The sequence below is a fragment of the Gadus macrocephalus genome, chromosome 9 (genome assembly GCF_031168955.1).
Source record: "Gadus macrocephalus chromosome 9, ASM3116895v1".
NCBI classification, from domain to species: Eukaryota; Metazoa; Chordata; class Actinopteri; order Gadiformes; family Gadidae; genus Gadus; species Gadus macrocephalus.
Window position 1 is genome coordinate 12,001,699 of NC_082390.1, and position 14,103 is coordinate 12,015,801.

The 14,103-nt window shown below is 42.0% G+C and overlaps 2 protein-coding genes across 2 annotated transcripts; both read left to right on the forward strand.

Moving 5' to 3' along the window:
* Positions 1-99: 99 nt before the first annotated feature.
* On the forward strand, positions 100-6,853 carry zgc:77752 (uncharacterized protein LOC393862 homolog). The gene is made up of 12 exons (XM_060061773.1): positions 100-1,315; positions 1,499-1,579; positions 2,455-2,573; positions 2,799-2,936; positions 3,190-3,461; positions 4,019-4,324; positions 4,551-4,817; positions 4,922-5,035; positions 5,358-5,459; positions 5,829-5,909; positions 6,015-6,125; positions 6,356-6,853. Exons 1-12 carry the CDS (start codon positions 1,128-1,130, stop codon positions 6,452-6,454), a joined length of 1,878 nt encoding a protein of 625 aa, XP_059917756.1. The 5' UTR covers positions 100-1,127; the 3' UTR covers positions 6,455-6,853.
* Positions 6,854-6,986: 133 nt separating this feature from the next.
* cimap1b (ciliary microtubule associated protein 1B) lies at positions 6,987-9,894 on the forward strand. The gene is made up of 7 exons (XM_060061837.1): positions 6,987-7,123; positions 7,435-7,553; positions 7,669-7,872; positions 8,085-8,186; positions 8,382-8,520; positions 8,801-8,942; positions 9,704-9,894. The coding sequence occupies exons 2-7, from the start codon at positions 7,442-7,444 to the stop codon at positions 9,794-9,796; spliced, it is 792 nt and encodes a 263-aa protein (XP_059917820.1). The 5' UTR covers positions 6,987-7,123; positions 7,435-7,441; the 3' UTR covers positions 9,797-9,894.
* The last annotated feature ends 4,209 nt before the right edge of the window (positions 9,895-14,103 follow it).

A 14,103-nucleotide genomic window follows, 5' to 3' on the forward strand; every position in this document is an offset into this window, starting at 1 on the left:
AAACTATGCTTTCAGATTCTGCATGAAGCTGCCACGATTTAAGGTGATGCGCTAGCAATGTTTTACAAAAAAATGTATGAATAAAGTCACTTTAAAATAAATAAATTGATTTGTGTCAATTTGTTTTTATATCAACACATCTTTGCAAGTGCTGACATGTGTTCATAGAGATACTAATGTGGATGCCATGCCCCTTCATGTATCGCCAACAAAACTGCCTTTGTCTTAATCCAAAACTCCATTTCTATTTATTTGAAGTGAAGGGTGATCATTTAGTTGTGAAATTAGTAATCACTAACAGGTGTAGGATGAATGAATAATAGATAGGCCTACTTTTGGCCTTCAAACTACAATACTACAGTATTGAATGAATCTCGTATTAGACTAAGATAGTGGTTACATAATGAGGCTTGTATTGACAAGTACATATCTCTGCTCATGTATTAATGACTGCTAATCAGGCTTAGTGGAGCTGGGTCAGAGTAGAGGAGTGTGTGAGTGTGTGGGCAAATGTTTGTTTATGAGAGGCGTATTGGATCACCACTGGAGTAATTTGACTAAAATAACTTTTTTTGAACAGTGGAATGAATTGCACTCTGTAGACTGAGCTTTTATTAACGTAAGTAAAATATATTTGTACGTAACGTTTGTTTTACAGTTTATTTAACAGCAGAGAGGTTATTAGAGTTTCATTATGTTGGCTCCATCTTTCTCCTTGGATTAATAACATTTTACGATTTGTCTCAGGGTCTGCCTTTAGTTGTAATACATAAACTATTACATAAACTTTAACATTTCTTTTTTCATAATTTTTACATAATAATAGTCTGTTTTCACACATTGCCTAGTGGGAGAACCTTAGCAAAAGCAGATTTATTCAGTGTTTTGTTTCCAGAGTATTCCAGAAGTTCTTTCTTTGAATACTTCATGTGTGAAGACACTCTTTGGTCCACGCATGCTGTTAGTGAACCACTAAGCCATATGCTCCAGTTGGGAGCCTAATCCTACAGCACTTCTATCAGGCCTCATTCGATTCAAAGCTTTGCCTTGCATCACAACCAGCAAGTAACAGCAGCATCTACGGTACGATGCAGTCGATCTGATCCTGGAAGTCCTCGTGCAGGGAGATGCCCGACCTGAATTTACCCACGCCTGTTCCGAGGCCTTCCTATTCCCAAGCTAGGGAGAACCTGGTGAAGGCCATCCCGCCGCGGGTACTCTGTCTGCTGGTCTGTGGGGGAGTGGACTGTCGCTATGAAGGCCCTGCCTGCTGGAGAGCCAACCAACAGGCCATACGAGGCCTCTTCTCCTCCTGGTGAGGAAACAATCTGGGGACAGAATGGATGATTATTATGCAATCTGGTATGAAATTCCAAATGGAGTAAGGGTCTCGGTGAATCATCATGAAGAGATTCTGTTTCAAATTTCAAATTGCGCTCAATTGTGGAATTCATGTCTGTTTTGATGTGATTAATAATCCAACATGCTTTTTCCTCAGGGTGACTGATGACATTGTTGCCATGGCGCGACCCTCCTCGCACCTTATGGAGAAGTTCAACATTATAGAGCAGTTCCATAGGTAATCACTGTTCAATGTAGCTTCTAATGCCTGGTGTTTCATTTACTAGATTGTGGATTAGATTGTGGATTGTGGATTAGATTGTGGATCGTGGATTAGATTGTGGATCGTGGATTATGTCTTTGTTTCATGAGCTGGTGATCACAGGTACATATCACATATATGATGGACACATATTTGGACGTGTCTATCAGGTTAACTATTGGTCATCTGGCTAATGGTAGCTCATTTAAAAGGTGCTATAGGTAAAATAAGGTCAGGTAAGACCTTTTTTTTTGGATAGAATATAACCATCAGTCAGCTGTTGGTGAGTGAAATACTCCGTGAGAATATCTGCTCTGGTTGATTGCATGTCCGCCTCTGGTGACTTGACCCTTCATATTCCATCTAAATCGGCATAGCTTGTGACTTTGTGGTGACTTGCGATTCTCCTTGTTGGGCGTATTATAGCAGGTGACAAAGAGGGTGAACGGTTAACCTGCACTCAACCCAAGAGTGTGCACAGTTGGATTGACATCAACACAGCCCCGTTACTACAGCTTTCCCTGCTTTCATCACAGCCATTGGATAAAAGCCCCATCTTAGAAAAAGTGTCCGTCCCGCAGTGGTATGACTTTTGGGAAAACTAGAGCCAATCAAAATGCGGAGCATCGTCTCAATCTGTGGGATGTAGAATAAGGAACATAAATGCGGTGCAGCCCTGCATAACGCAGGACACCCGGTCACCCTACGCCTGCCTCTGTATGAAACGATCCAGGTTCTAGAGCGCTCTCGGATCACACACAGGGGAGGTGGCCCTTTGTAGGTAGGGAGTGGAGGAGGTTCTCTCCCGGGCGGGGGCACTCCTGTTACAATGGGCCTGTATGCTTCTGCAGGTTGAACATCAAATCCATCATCAACATGCAGCAGCCCGGGGAGCATGCCCACTGTGGGCCTCCCCTGGACCCTGGGAGCGGCTTCACCTACTCTCCGCAGTCCTTCATGGAGAACAGCAGTAGGAGACCCCCCTGCTCTGCCATCACATACACACTCCTCGTTTTAAACGGCACTGAACTGCCCCCTTGTTGTTGCTGATGACTGTGTGTGTGTGTGTGTGTGTGTGTGTGTGTGTGTGTGTGTGTGTGTGTGTGTGTGTGTGTGTGTGTGTGTGTGTGTGTGTGTGTGTGTGTGTGTGAGTGTGTGTGTGTGTGTGTGTGTGTGTGTGTGTGCGCGCGCATAGTTTTCTTTTACAACTTTGGGATGCCAGATTTCGGTGTGTCATCTCTGGTGGGCATCATCGATGGCGTCAAAGTTTTGGCCTTTGCCGTGAAAGAGGGGCGGGTGGCTGTGCACTGTCATGCTGGTCTAGGGAGAACAGGTAACACTTCACATTGTGTGTGTGTGTGTGTGTGTGTGTGTGTGTGTGTGTGTGTGTGTGCTTGTGCTTGTGCTTTGATATTATTTTGCAATGCATTTATCTGAGATAATAAATAAATCACCTCCTTTGATATCAGCTATGGTAGTCCCGGTACATAGATTACATCCATACATTTTTACAAAGAACTAAAGCTCGCTCTCTCTCTCTCTCTCTCTCTCTCTCTCTCTCTCTCTCTCTCTCTCTCTCTCTGCAGGGGTCCTTATAGCCTGCTACCTGGTGTACATCCTGCGCATCAGTCCCAGCGAGGCGGTGCACTACGTGCGCATCAAACGGCCCCGCTCCATCCAGACCCGCGCTCAGATCCAGCACGTCTTTGACTTTGCCCGGCTGCTCAGCACCCAGCTGGCCCAGTACCCGGACCTCGGCTGCCGCCACGGGGCCCACTTCACCCTGCAGCACTACCTCAACCGCCAGGCCCTCCTGCTGCACGGGCCCGAGGCGCGGACCCTCAGACACACACCCAAGGTACACAACCTGACTTTGCTGCTCGTTGCTAAACTTGTATTTTAATGCCACTTACCTGGGACCACACCTATGGTATAATATTCAACATCATATATTGGACAAATCTGCACCTGAGGTGGAGATTGTAGCTAACTGATGTAATTGTATCACGTGGAATGGTGAAACATTTATCATAAATTGCATCATGTATGGTATAATATAATATAACAGCAATGGTGAATCATATATTGTAAATCATAGTCATATATTTGACCACACAACACCCATGGTATGATGAACAGGAATGTTGAAGTTGTTCAAACATTAAAATAGATGATGCCCGTCATATATAATGTAGAATAACTTACCAGATCTCTTCCATCTTGCATGCGTCTATTGTAATGATGCAGTTTACAGATTAGGCTACAGTGTTGAATGCGGTTGGCCTATCTGAATTATATTCTCTGCCATTGAATTTTTGTAGCTTCTCCAATTTGGAGAACTCGTTTTGGATAGAAGCGTGTGCTACTGGACTCCATGTAAATGTCATGGTGTTCCACTGTGCTCTCCCTTCTCAGGTGGTGTACCTGCTGTGTGTGTGTCTGTCATGCCTGGCCCTGGGGGTCCCAGCCCCTCCGGAGGTCCACGCGGAGCTGGAGAAGAGGGCGGGGCTGCGCACCCTGGGCAGGGCAGTGAGGGAGACCCTGGTCAGCAAGCAGTACCTCCCCCTGCTGAAGGAGGGCCACAGGGGCTCCTGGCTGGGCTCCTCGGGGTCCATCTCCTCCTGGGATGAGCCAGTGGGATTCTGGGAGAGGAAGAGAGAGCTGCTGGTGAACAAGAGAAGCTACAGTGATTCAGACCTGACCAAGATTACGGTCAACAAGGTCAGCCATTCTAAGATGAATTTTCTTAAGGCAGAAATTGTTAATAAAAACAATATGAGGCGCAATTTCAAAATAAGTGTTCTTACTTATATTTTATTCCGGACGGGAAATGCAGGTCAAAGTATAATGCCTTCTTTAAAGTGTATCATTCATGTATGATCGAGTATGATCTTCATGATGTTTATAATTATAACCGTTTGTCCTCTGGTTGTGTTCTTAATCAAAGGACTTAGAGCTGGGCCCCTACTGCATCCCTACACTGGGAAGAGCGAGAGAATGGTGTGGGCGCGACCTGATACGAGCTGATCTGAGACCAGTCAGTCCCAGCCCTTCCTCCCGTTCAGCAGAACGCCAAAGCAACCAAAAAGAAAAAAAACAGAGGTCATGCATTATCCCAAAACCTGTCAGTAAGCCCAAAAACTCCAGTGTTCCTCGATCAAGATGCACGGCTAAAAACAACCCGGCACTGCCTATGTTCAGCTCCAACGTCGATGTAAGCCATATCCTCATCAACGTGGAACTTTTGGCCCTTTGTCCCGAGGGCGTGTTAAAATGTGGTAGGCTACTGACGGACATGTTTTTTCTCTTGGGCTTCAGCTGCGTAGAAATCGTCACAAACCAGGCACTTCAGCGGCGCGTTTAGTCGCCAAGGCATTGGCCAATCTGGATCCTCTGGGGGAGACTGTTCTGCAACGGTCAGCTCTGCTGCAGGTGAACTCACTCGACAATAAGTACACAAACAAACATATCAAGGGTGCTACTAGATAGCTTAACATAATAACAATCCCTAACCCCATCATAATTTCAACCTTAACAAATTGAACCTTTATCCCTTTGAACCTAAATTGAACCTTCCGACATCTCCAATTTTCAAGCCATCATGGGAATCGCCACCATAAATGTCTAATAGTTTCACCCTGCAATCATCAAACAAAACCAACAATAGCATCATCTTCATCCCATCATATAGCTGATGGTGTGTCAGGCTCCATGCAGTAAAACCAGTGGTCTGTGGCCTCTATCTGAACCACAGGAGGAGCTGAACAGTAGTGAGTGTGGCTGGACTTTGTTGGTGACGGAGAGCGATCCACATGTTCTCAGCTGTATGCTGTGGTCCTGGCTTGAGAAACTCAAGGTAAGACATGTTTTTGATAGAAAGAAACACAAACGTCCAATGGCAGCATCTTTATATCAAAATAGGACATATAAAGGCAAGACAGGCTACAAGAATGAGGAGAGCCTATATGAAGGCTTGCTATTAAATTGGAATCAAATGGTGATATTATTGGCTATGATGTTATAGCCACTGGATCATATATACATTTTAAATGTTTTTCCTTGTAATGTAGAATTGGTAAGGAATGTGTACAGTTTTAATACATTTGTTTTCTGCATGCAATGTAGGCACTTGAGACAAAATTAAATATGATTCATTTTTCAATCAACAATGTGCAATTATTCCCTCTGAAAAGAGTAAAGAAGGTTTATGCCCACTCTACTCCAGGATCCTGTTTTGAGTGCCGGAGACGTGGAGAAGATAACCTCAGGAGCCAACCATACAAACCCACTTGCTGCCCTTCGGATGGTAAAGCATCCACACATTCATCTGCTAGACTTTGTCTGGCTAAACCATAATGTTTACTGAATGTCCGTATTAAAAAGATACATATTAAAAGGTGTGTGATTGCAGCCTCAGAGACATACCATCTCCTGTCTGTTGAGCTGTGTGGGAACAGTGGTCAGCTTGTGTCCACATAGAGAGGACGCAGTACTGCAGCGTCTGCTGAAAGCAGTTACTAGGGTAAGAGGTGTGTGTGTGTGTGTGTGTGTGTGTGTGTGTGTGTGTGTGTGTGTGTGTGTGTGTGTGTGTGTGTGTGTGTGTGTGTGTGTGTGTGTGTGTGTGTGTGTGTGTGTGTGTGTGTGTGTGGTAAAGAGTTTCCTATGTGAAATCCCTAAATTTTGTTACTTGTGTTTTATTACTATTGTTATTTTCCATCTTGGGCTCTGAATTTGAATAACTTGATCCAACAGCAACCCCCGGAGGAAACGGCAAATCATGCAGCGGTGATGAAGGTTTTTAAGGAAAGTTCCAGAGAAACTTTTAAAAGCAACGTTGTCCCTCCACAATGATTACAACTGAACTTCCGACTGTGGGACTTCAATAAAACGCGGATGGTACAAAATATGGATTTACCACAAGAACATTCAGGCTTCCGTCAACGAAAATCAACACACACTGTTTGACATCAACACATCGACGATCCTATCCTATTTTTTCATCCTTTCTGATGTTGCGATGTAGCTACACCCACCCAACCCCCCACCCCTTATATATATATATATATTTTTTTTTACATTGTTTATTCATATTTTATTCAGAGCTGGTGTTTTTGTGGTGCTTTTATTTTACTATCTTGCAATGTATGTGATTTATGTTGCGTGTATTCTATTGTTGGTGTGCTTAAAAACATTAAAACATTTGAATAATAATCAATACTCTCGGAAGGATAATTGCTTACTAAATCTGACTATTGACAGAAAAGAAAAAGCCCATGTTCATTATGTATTCTAAAGAATACATTGACTACATTGTCAATGACAATTATCGTGAAAACTGCAATGTGTCTTTATGAATTAAAATATTAATTTCCATTGACCGTCTGTATGTCATGCATTGCGGTTGGAAAGTTTGTCATCTCTGTAGCGACGTTGCCATGGTGGCAAGATGACAAGTAGCTCCCAAGCAATCTGTGTTTTCGCCCAACGGACACTTTAGTTGTGTTGAAAAAGACAACACAGGTAAGTTATTTTCACGAAAAGTTTCGCATTAAGACGTTTAGACGTTAGGTATGGTGCCTGAGAATGCGGTTTAGATATAAATACCTGGGGTATTGAACTTCCCCATTCGTACTTTAAGCTCGCACGTAAGGCCCACCACAATATCTAATGAAGCCCTGTGACTAGATTAATATTTCCGTTCTTTAGCGAAATTACGACCTTTCAATCCAGTATGCTATTCAGTATGCTACCACAATCGAGTATCAATTTTTTGTTTGTTGCAAATGAGTAACTATGAATCACAGTCAACAATGTTTTTAATTGCATTTCAGATTAGCTATGCCTGACGGTGAGCCTTGGGTTGGCTCCTGGAGGCCCCACAAGCCCAGAGGACCCATAGCCGCTCTCTATGGGAGCCCAGGGCCCAAATATGCCCTACCTGGACTCATCGGTAGCCAACAACCTCTTCACCAAACCACCTTCCAATGCCAACGTCCAATGTCACCACTATTACTCTTTAACAAATGTGTACATCCCATTGGTTTACATGAGTTTTACCTTTACAGGTATTGATAACCATGACCCCTGCAGACTGAAAGCGCCAGTGTTTAGTTTTGGAACGCGCCACGGGCTGATCGGCGCAGACTGCTCCCCAGGACCCAGGTACCTGGTCCCCGCCAACATCACCAGGGTGGGCCGGTCTGGAACCCCAGCCTACTCTCTGTACGGGCGCCACAAGGAACCCATGCGCTTCGATATCCCTGGTCCAGGTCAGCAGAAACCCTGATGTCATATGTAAACTGTAATATGGAATTTTACTTCCTGTAGCGACCAACACGAGTAGAAAAAAAAGTACTGATTAATGAAATGAATTTGTTCTTGTTGTATTTATATTTAGCCCAGTAGACCTAAAAAACGATTCTGTCCACCTTGTCTAAAACTTCGCTTTTGAAAATTCTGCTGTTTGTCGTCATGCTTTTAGGTCAATACTCACCCGAAAAGGCTGGAAGGTCACTCTACTACTCTGCGCCAGCTTTCTCTCTGACTGGCAGGAGCAAGGACTTCAACAATGACAAGACGCCTGGTAAAATAGGATCATCATTTATTTCACTATTCTGGCAGAATGTCTTCATAATATAAAGCATTGAGAAAGGATTCTGAGCAACCGAAAGAGGGCAGAGATCATATATGTTTATACAAAAGTGCTTCTGTAGGGAACGAGATGAAGATAGTCGTTGCAGAGTCGGGGTCCTAATGTGTAGTCATCATCATGATGCAGGCCCTGCTGCATACATGCTGCCCTCTGTGCTGGGCCCCGGGACAGTCTGCAAGACAGCAGCCCCCAACTGTGGACGCAGCAAGGTCGGCAGCTTCCATGAAGACCTGCAGAAAGTGAGTCCATGTTATTGCTTAGAAATGTATCATTGTCAGTATTCAATAATAAAAATTAAATGCTGTAGATATTTCCTAGAATCAAGATATAGCACTTTATCGATCCGAGACGGTCAATTTGGGTGTCACAGCAGCAAGTACAGGGAAAAAGATTGAAATTAATCTGGCAAAAATATACAGAAAGTATACTCGTGTAGTATAAACACAGTAGAAATTATACAAAAATAAAAGTAAACATTATTGACATTTGACTCATGGAGGACTTGATCTGAATAATACTATTATGTGTATACATTTCCAATGTAGACCCCCGGCCCCTGGGACCTATAAGGCAGTGGACCCTTCCTTCTTCAAATACAAACCTCCTCAGTATAGCATGACGGGACGGAACAGCATGTCTGGGGACAACACCAAGAAACCAGGCCCTGGAGCGCATCGGCCCGAGAAGGCAAGTTGGACATATATATATATATATATATATATATATAGAGAGAGAGAGAGAGAGAGAGAGAGAGAGAGAGAGAGAGAGAGAGAGAGAGAGAGAGAGAGAGAGAGAGAGAGAGAGAGAGAGAGAGAGAGAGAGAGAGAGAGAGAGAGAGAGAGAGAGAGAGAGAGAGAGAGAGAGAGAGTTGGTAAGTCAATACAATTACCACCGTTATTAACCTATAAAAGCCACTGCAAATAAATTTGCAATCCAGAAAAACAAAACACACACACGCCACATTTTATTTTAAGTCAAAAACATTATGAGTATTGGACTCCCAGAGCGAAAAGCTGCTAATGACTACAGCTACCGCTTTGGTGTACAATTGCTGGCAAACAATTGAAGATTCCTTGCACTCACACACACAAACATACACACAGAAACAAATACCAAAACACATACACAGACAGAGAGTTTTAAGAAAATAAAACAAGCAAGAACAGGAGAGAGAGAGAGAGAGAGAGAGAGAGAGAGAGAGAGAGAGAGAGAGAGAGAGAGAGAGAGAGAGAGAGAGAGAGAGAGAGAGAGAGAGAGAGAGAGAGAGAGAGAGAGAGAGAGAGAGAGAGAGAGAGAGAGAGCAAAAGAAAAATACCCTTACCTAAATATATTGTTAAGGAGCCTGTCCCTCACTCATAGCTGACAGACAGCAATGGCATTGCTAACCAATTACACTCAAATGACACATGTTGCCTACAGCACCTTAAATCACACTTTTCTGTCCTCAGGTGACCTGCACCAGAATTACTGCTCCCAGCTTCTCCTTTGGAGTGCATCATTCCCAGTTCACACTACCTCTGATCATCAATGTTGCTGAGTAGTTTTCCTTAGAAGAGAATGAAATCCGTTCTTTGCGTTTATCAGCATTCTTCAGAGAAAAAAAACTCATAAGAACAATAAAATGAGAACGTTACCCTAATTGTTTCATTGTTTTGTTGACATTTAGTACATTATACTTTGATGATATCCCTAGCATTCTACATATTCACAAATACTTTTTAATGTTGAGTTATCGTTCAAAAGTACAGAACACAAATGTTGTTTGCATAGGGACTGTTAATTATTAAGTTATTTTCTATCTGATATGTGCCTCATGTGTAGTTCTCCATTAGTCCACCAAAGGGCGATATTGTCTTACAGTTTCCTATGGCTTGATATTATTCCCCCTTCAAAATAATGCAGTATAATTTGCGTGACCAATACTGTCTACTGTTACCATTGGCTTGGTAGATGTAGAGGGCTTTTTATTCTACCACTATCCTGAACTTTTAACCACTATGAATGACCTCGCCAGATTCCCTCTGTGATAGAACTGTCCACGGTGCTGAAGTCTCTCTACAGCCCATGTGGAGGGACTGGTCATTCCACAATACATCATCATTTAATACCTATACCTAAGTGAATAAGTTTATCATACACCTTTTGTAAATAAAGCAGGCTACTTGATATTGCACTTCTGAAATGCATGATCATATCGTCCATTTATGCGGAACAGCATCGTGCAAACCTACCACCCTCCAGAAGATTTATCTTGGCTCTTTTTGAGTGTATTGGTTGGGTCACTTCATCCAACGATTCAACACATGTGAGGCATGATACACTTGTCACAACAATCCATTTATAGATGGGAGACTTTCCCTAAAGAGGAAAAAAAGAAAACATTGTGTATCGTTCCAAGGCCAGTGAGGGTTCCCCCCACTATGCTTGATTATGTATCAATAATTAATTTGTATGAGAGCTTGAATATAACCAATAAGTACTAAATTAAGGACATAGATTTGTGTGTGTGTGTGTGTGTGTGTGTGTCTGCATGTGTACGTATATGTGTGTGCATGTATGTGTATGTGTGTGTGTGTGAGAGATAGGGTGTGTGGTTTTTGGACAAGATGATGACAATGATGATGATGAAGATTAGAGAGAACCAAGAGTGATGAAGGAAACAGGCTGATTGATAGAGAAAGAGTAAATGAGCTTTCGATTAGGACCAGAGTCAGGTCACAATCCCCCACACCTCTGTGAGAACACACTTTGTGTTATCTGTCCCTTTCACATCAATCAATACTAACATCAAAAAGACAATTATCGGCCCTTGATTTTTCCTCACTCTTACAGAGAGAGACACTCACTTATCAACTCAAACTCATTTTTGTGTGTCAGCCTGTCTGTCAGTCTGTCTGTCTCTTATTTGTGAACTCATTTGAGCGTTAAACACTTTATTGAAATAGAATGGTATATACAGGATCATATTTGTCAAAGACAATGCATGTTCTGACAAAATGCATTTGCTGGATAATTTACTAAGGATGTGTTTAGAACTGTGCAACCCAGTACCCAGTCAGAGAAATATGGTTCAATCAAGTGATATTCTCAATATCTGAGTATCGAAGGAAAATATTATTTGTATTCTACCAGACGTGAATGAGTCTCTCTCTCTCTCTCTCTCTCTCTCTCTCTCTCTCTCTCTCTCTCTCTCTCTCTCTCTCTCTCTCTCTCTCTCTCTCTCTCTCTCTCTCTCTCTCTCTCTCTCTCTCTCTCTCTCTCTCTCTCTCTCTCTCTCTCTCTCCTTCATTAAGGGCTTTGATGTCGCTTCCACAGGAGAATCTTCTTAAACACTATTTATCTATTTGTTTGCCTCTAAGTCCTTGAATAGTAGTCCTGTTAACTTTCTGTTTGCTCCAGATTGTGTAGCGTTAAGTAGTTCCTGTAGTTAGCAGCTGTTTGGAGGTTAACCCTAAGCCAGTCTGACCCAATGCATTCTGATTTATGGTTGAAGCCAGCCATTTGTCCATTGAGCTGTGAGTTTTTGCCCTTTGATTCGTGTCAATACATATCGAGCAAAGCTCAAGCACCCTCTTTGGTCTGCCCAAAGTTGGACCGCAGAGCATAGAATAACATAGCTGTGCACCAAATACTGCATGGCAATCAAATAATAGATCATATAGTCCAAAAATATGGTGGACTGTGTGTGGTTGATGGCTGGTTTAAGCAGCCTGCTTTTGAACCCATCTATCTATGTTTTGTATTTCCTATGTATTTTGTAACTGTATTTCCATGCCAAAAAATGCATGGATAACCAAATAACATGAATGTTAGTACTTAAAGTACTAATGGGGGTGAAATGTACAAAGGTCTACATTTTAAACAAACTGAACTACTCCAACCCTGCAAAGACAATTTGTCCTAGCTTTCCAAAGGTATATAAATTCATCTAAATACAACTTTAGAAAATATAAATATATGAAAAGCCATAGTTGATGAGTGCTTGTAAGCGCACGTTCATCAGGTGAAGAGTGGGTGTGATCAGTGTTTCACTGTGTGCGTCTGAGCGTAAATATAATGGATGTGTGTATTCGTGCATTAATGGGTGTCTCGGGCATTGATGTATTAATTCTAAGTGTGTGTGAGATCATGCATAGGTGAAAATGTAAATGTGTTATTAAAATGCAATGAACGTACAGAGTACATCGCATTTACAACAATCTGTATATGTTGAGCTACTAAGATAGCATGTTAGATAGCATTTATTGACATTTGAGCGCACCATATTTTCATATCATGTCTGGCACAGGGCAAAATTCGTTCCTCCTTTAAAACAAGCTATTTAGCTTGGAGAGGATATTTAATGATTGACTAGGTGTGTTTGACATGACTCGCGTGGATATGTGTGACCAGAATGTCTCTGTGTTGTGTTTCGTGTCGCGCTGTGGGTTGTGTAGAAGTGAAGAAGACAAGTCTTGTTTCTCATCTATTGATTAAAGAAAAAAAAAGCAAATCCCATCAGATTTTTCACTCGAATTCCATGACCATCTCCCAGGGCCGACTCTTTACAACTGGGAGCCATAGGCAACATTTTCTTCGGGGGCTTGTCCTCCTATGTCCCTTGTCCAACTATGAAATAAAATGAGAGAGAGAGAGAGAGAGAGAGTGAGTGAAAGAGAGGAGTATGTGGATTGGAATGTCTTTTAGCTAGTAAATATTTTACCAGATGCAGATGATAGATGAGTATATCCAATCAATTGGAAGATAATGCTAGGATATCATCAGATACTCTTTTTTTAAATTGATCCTTTGCAACCAAGCAACCAAACATTCAGAAGCCAGATTCCAGCCAACGGTGTGGCCCAGATGTATTTATGAAGTGGTTGCAGGAAAACTAATAGTTACCAGCTGTGTTTCTATTGCAACCTACGATGACATGCACATTTCACATTCATGAGACACAGTTGACGACCTGACGGACGCACATGCAAATGGTCACACTTGCTGCTGGTTTAGCAACTTCAACACATTGACGCAATGTGTAAGGGGCGGATAATATGCATTTGAAAAGGAGTGTGTGTGTGTTTGTTTGTGTGTGTTTGGGTGTGTGTGTGTTTGTGTGCAATCATCTTTGACTCATTGGTATGAAAGGGTGTTGAGAGAAAAAGAGGTGATGGTCCTCACAAATTGTGTTACTGTTGTGTATTAGTGCTGTTCTATATAAGTCTGCTTCTTGATACTAAGCGTACTACTCCCAGCAAAGCAGTGCCTTGAGATATTATGCCAGCGATATCATTGCGTGGCAAACATAACTGTACAGGGTTAGCAGTAGAGACTGTGAGTAGAGAAAATAGATGTGGTCAAGGAACAGAAACAACAAAAAACATTTGTTGAAGACAAAATATATCATGGATGTGATGTCGAAACCCGATAAAGTTTGAATTTGCAATGCTTGACTAGAAAGTTGACTATTGGTCAGTTACACATAACACAAAAATAATATTAATGATATAATACTAATATTATTATTTTATTTTTAATGATGAAAACAATTTATTTAGCTTTTTTGTGTTGCAATTAACAGAAGTGTCAAAGAAACATTGATGAACAGCTGCTCAAATGTATTACTGTAGCCATTAGTTAAAATACACAAGAAATAGACCAACCGATTCATAATAACAGTAACAAAATGTTTTGACAAAAGATATTATGACCAATAATGAGTATCAGCTCACACCTTTCTAATAAACAGCTGTTCTATTTCTGAGAACATGGCGTGCGTGCATCCCCCTCACAATCACTCATGCAACTGACAGGTCCTAAATTAGTGATGAAAGGTATTTTAATGAAGGGGCAATGAAAACGATCA

Excerpts from the sequence above, each read along its gene's own strand:
- cimap1b (XM_060061837.1), top strand. The coding sequence starts at position 7,442 with ATGCCTGACGGTGAGCCTTGGGTTGGCTCCTGGAGGCCCCACAAGCCC. Across the intron at positions 7,554-7,668 it reads TGCCCTACCTGGACTCATCG|GTATTGATAACCATGACCCC; the intron begins GTAGCCAACAAC and ends TTACCTTTACAG. Across the intron at positions 8,187-8,381 it reads CAACAATGACAAGACGCCTG|GCCCTGCTGCATACATGCTG; the intron begins GTAAAATAGGAT and ends ATCATGATGCAG.
- zgc:77752 (XM_060061773.1), top strand. The coding sequence starts at position 1,128 with ATGCCCGACCTGAATTTACCCACGCCTGTTCCGAGGCCTTCCTATTCC. Across the intron at positions 3,462-4,018 it reads CCCTCAGACACACACCCAAG|GTGGTGTACCTGCTGTGTGT; the intron begins GTACACAACCTG and ends CTCCCTTCTCAG. Across the intron at positions 6,126-6,355 it reads TGCTGAAAGCAGTTACTAGG|CAACCCCCGGAGGAAACGGC; the intron begins GTAAGAGGTGTG and ends TTGATCCAACAG.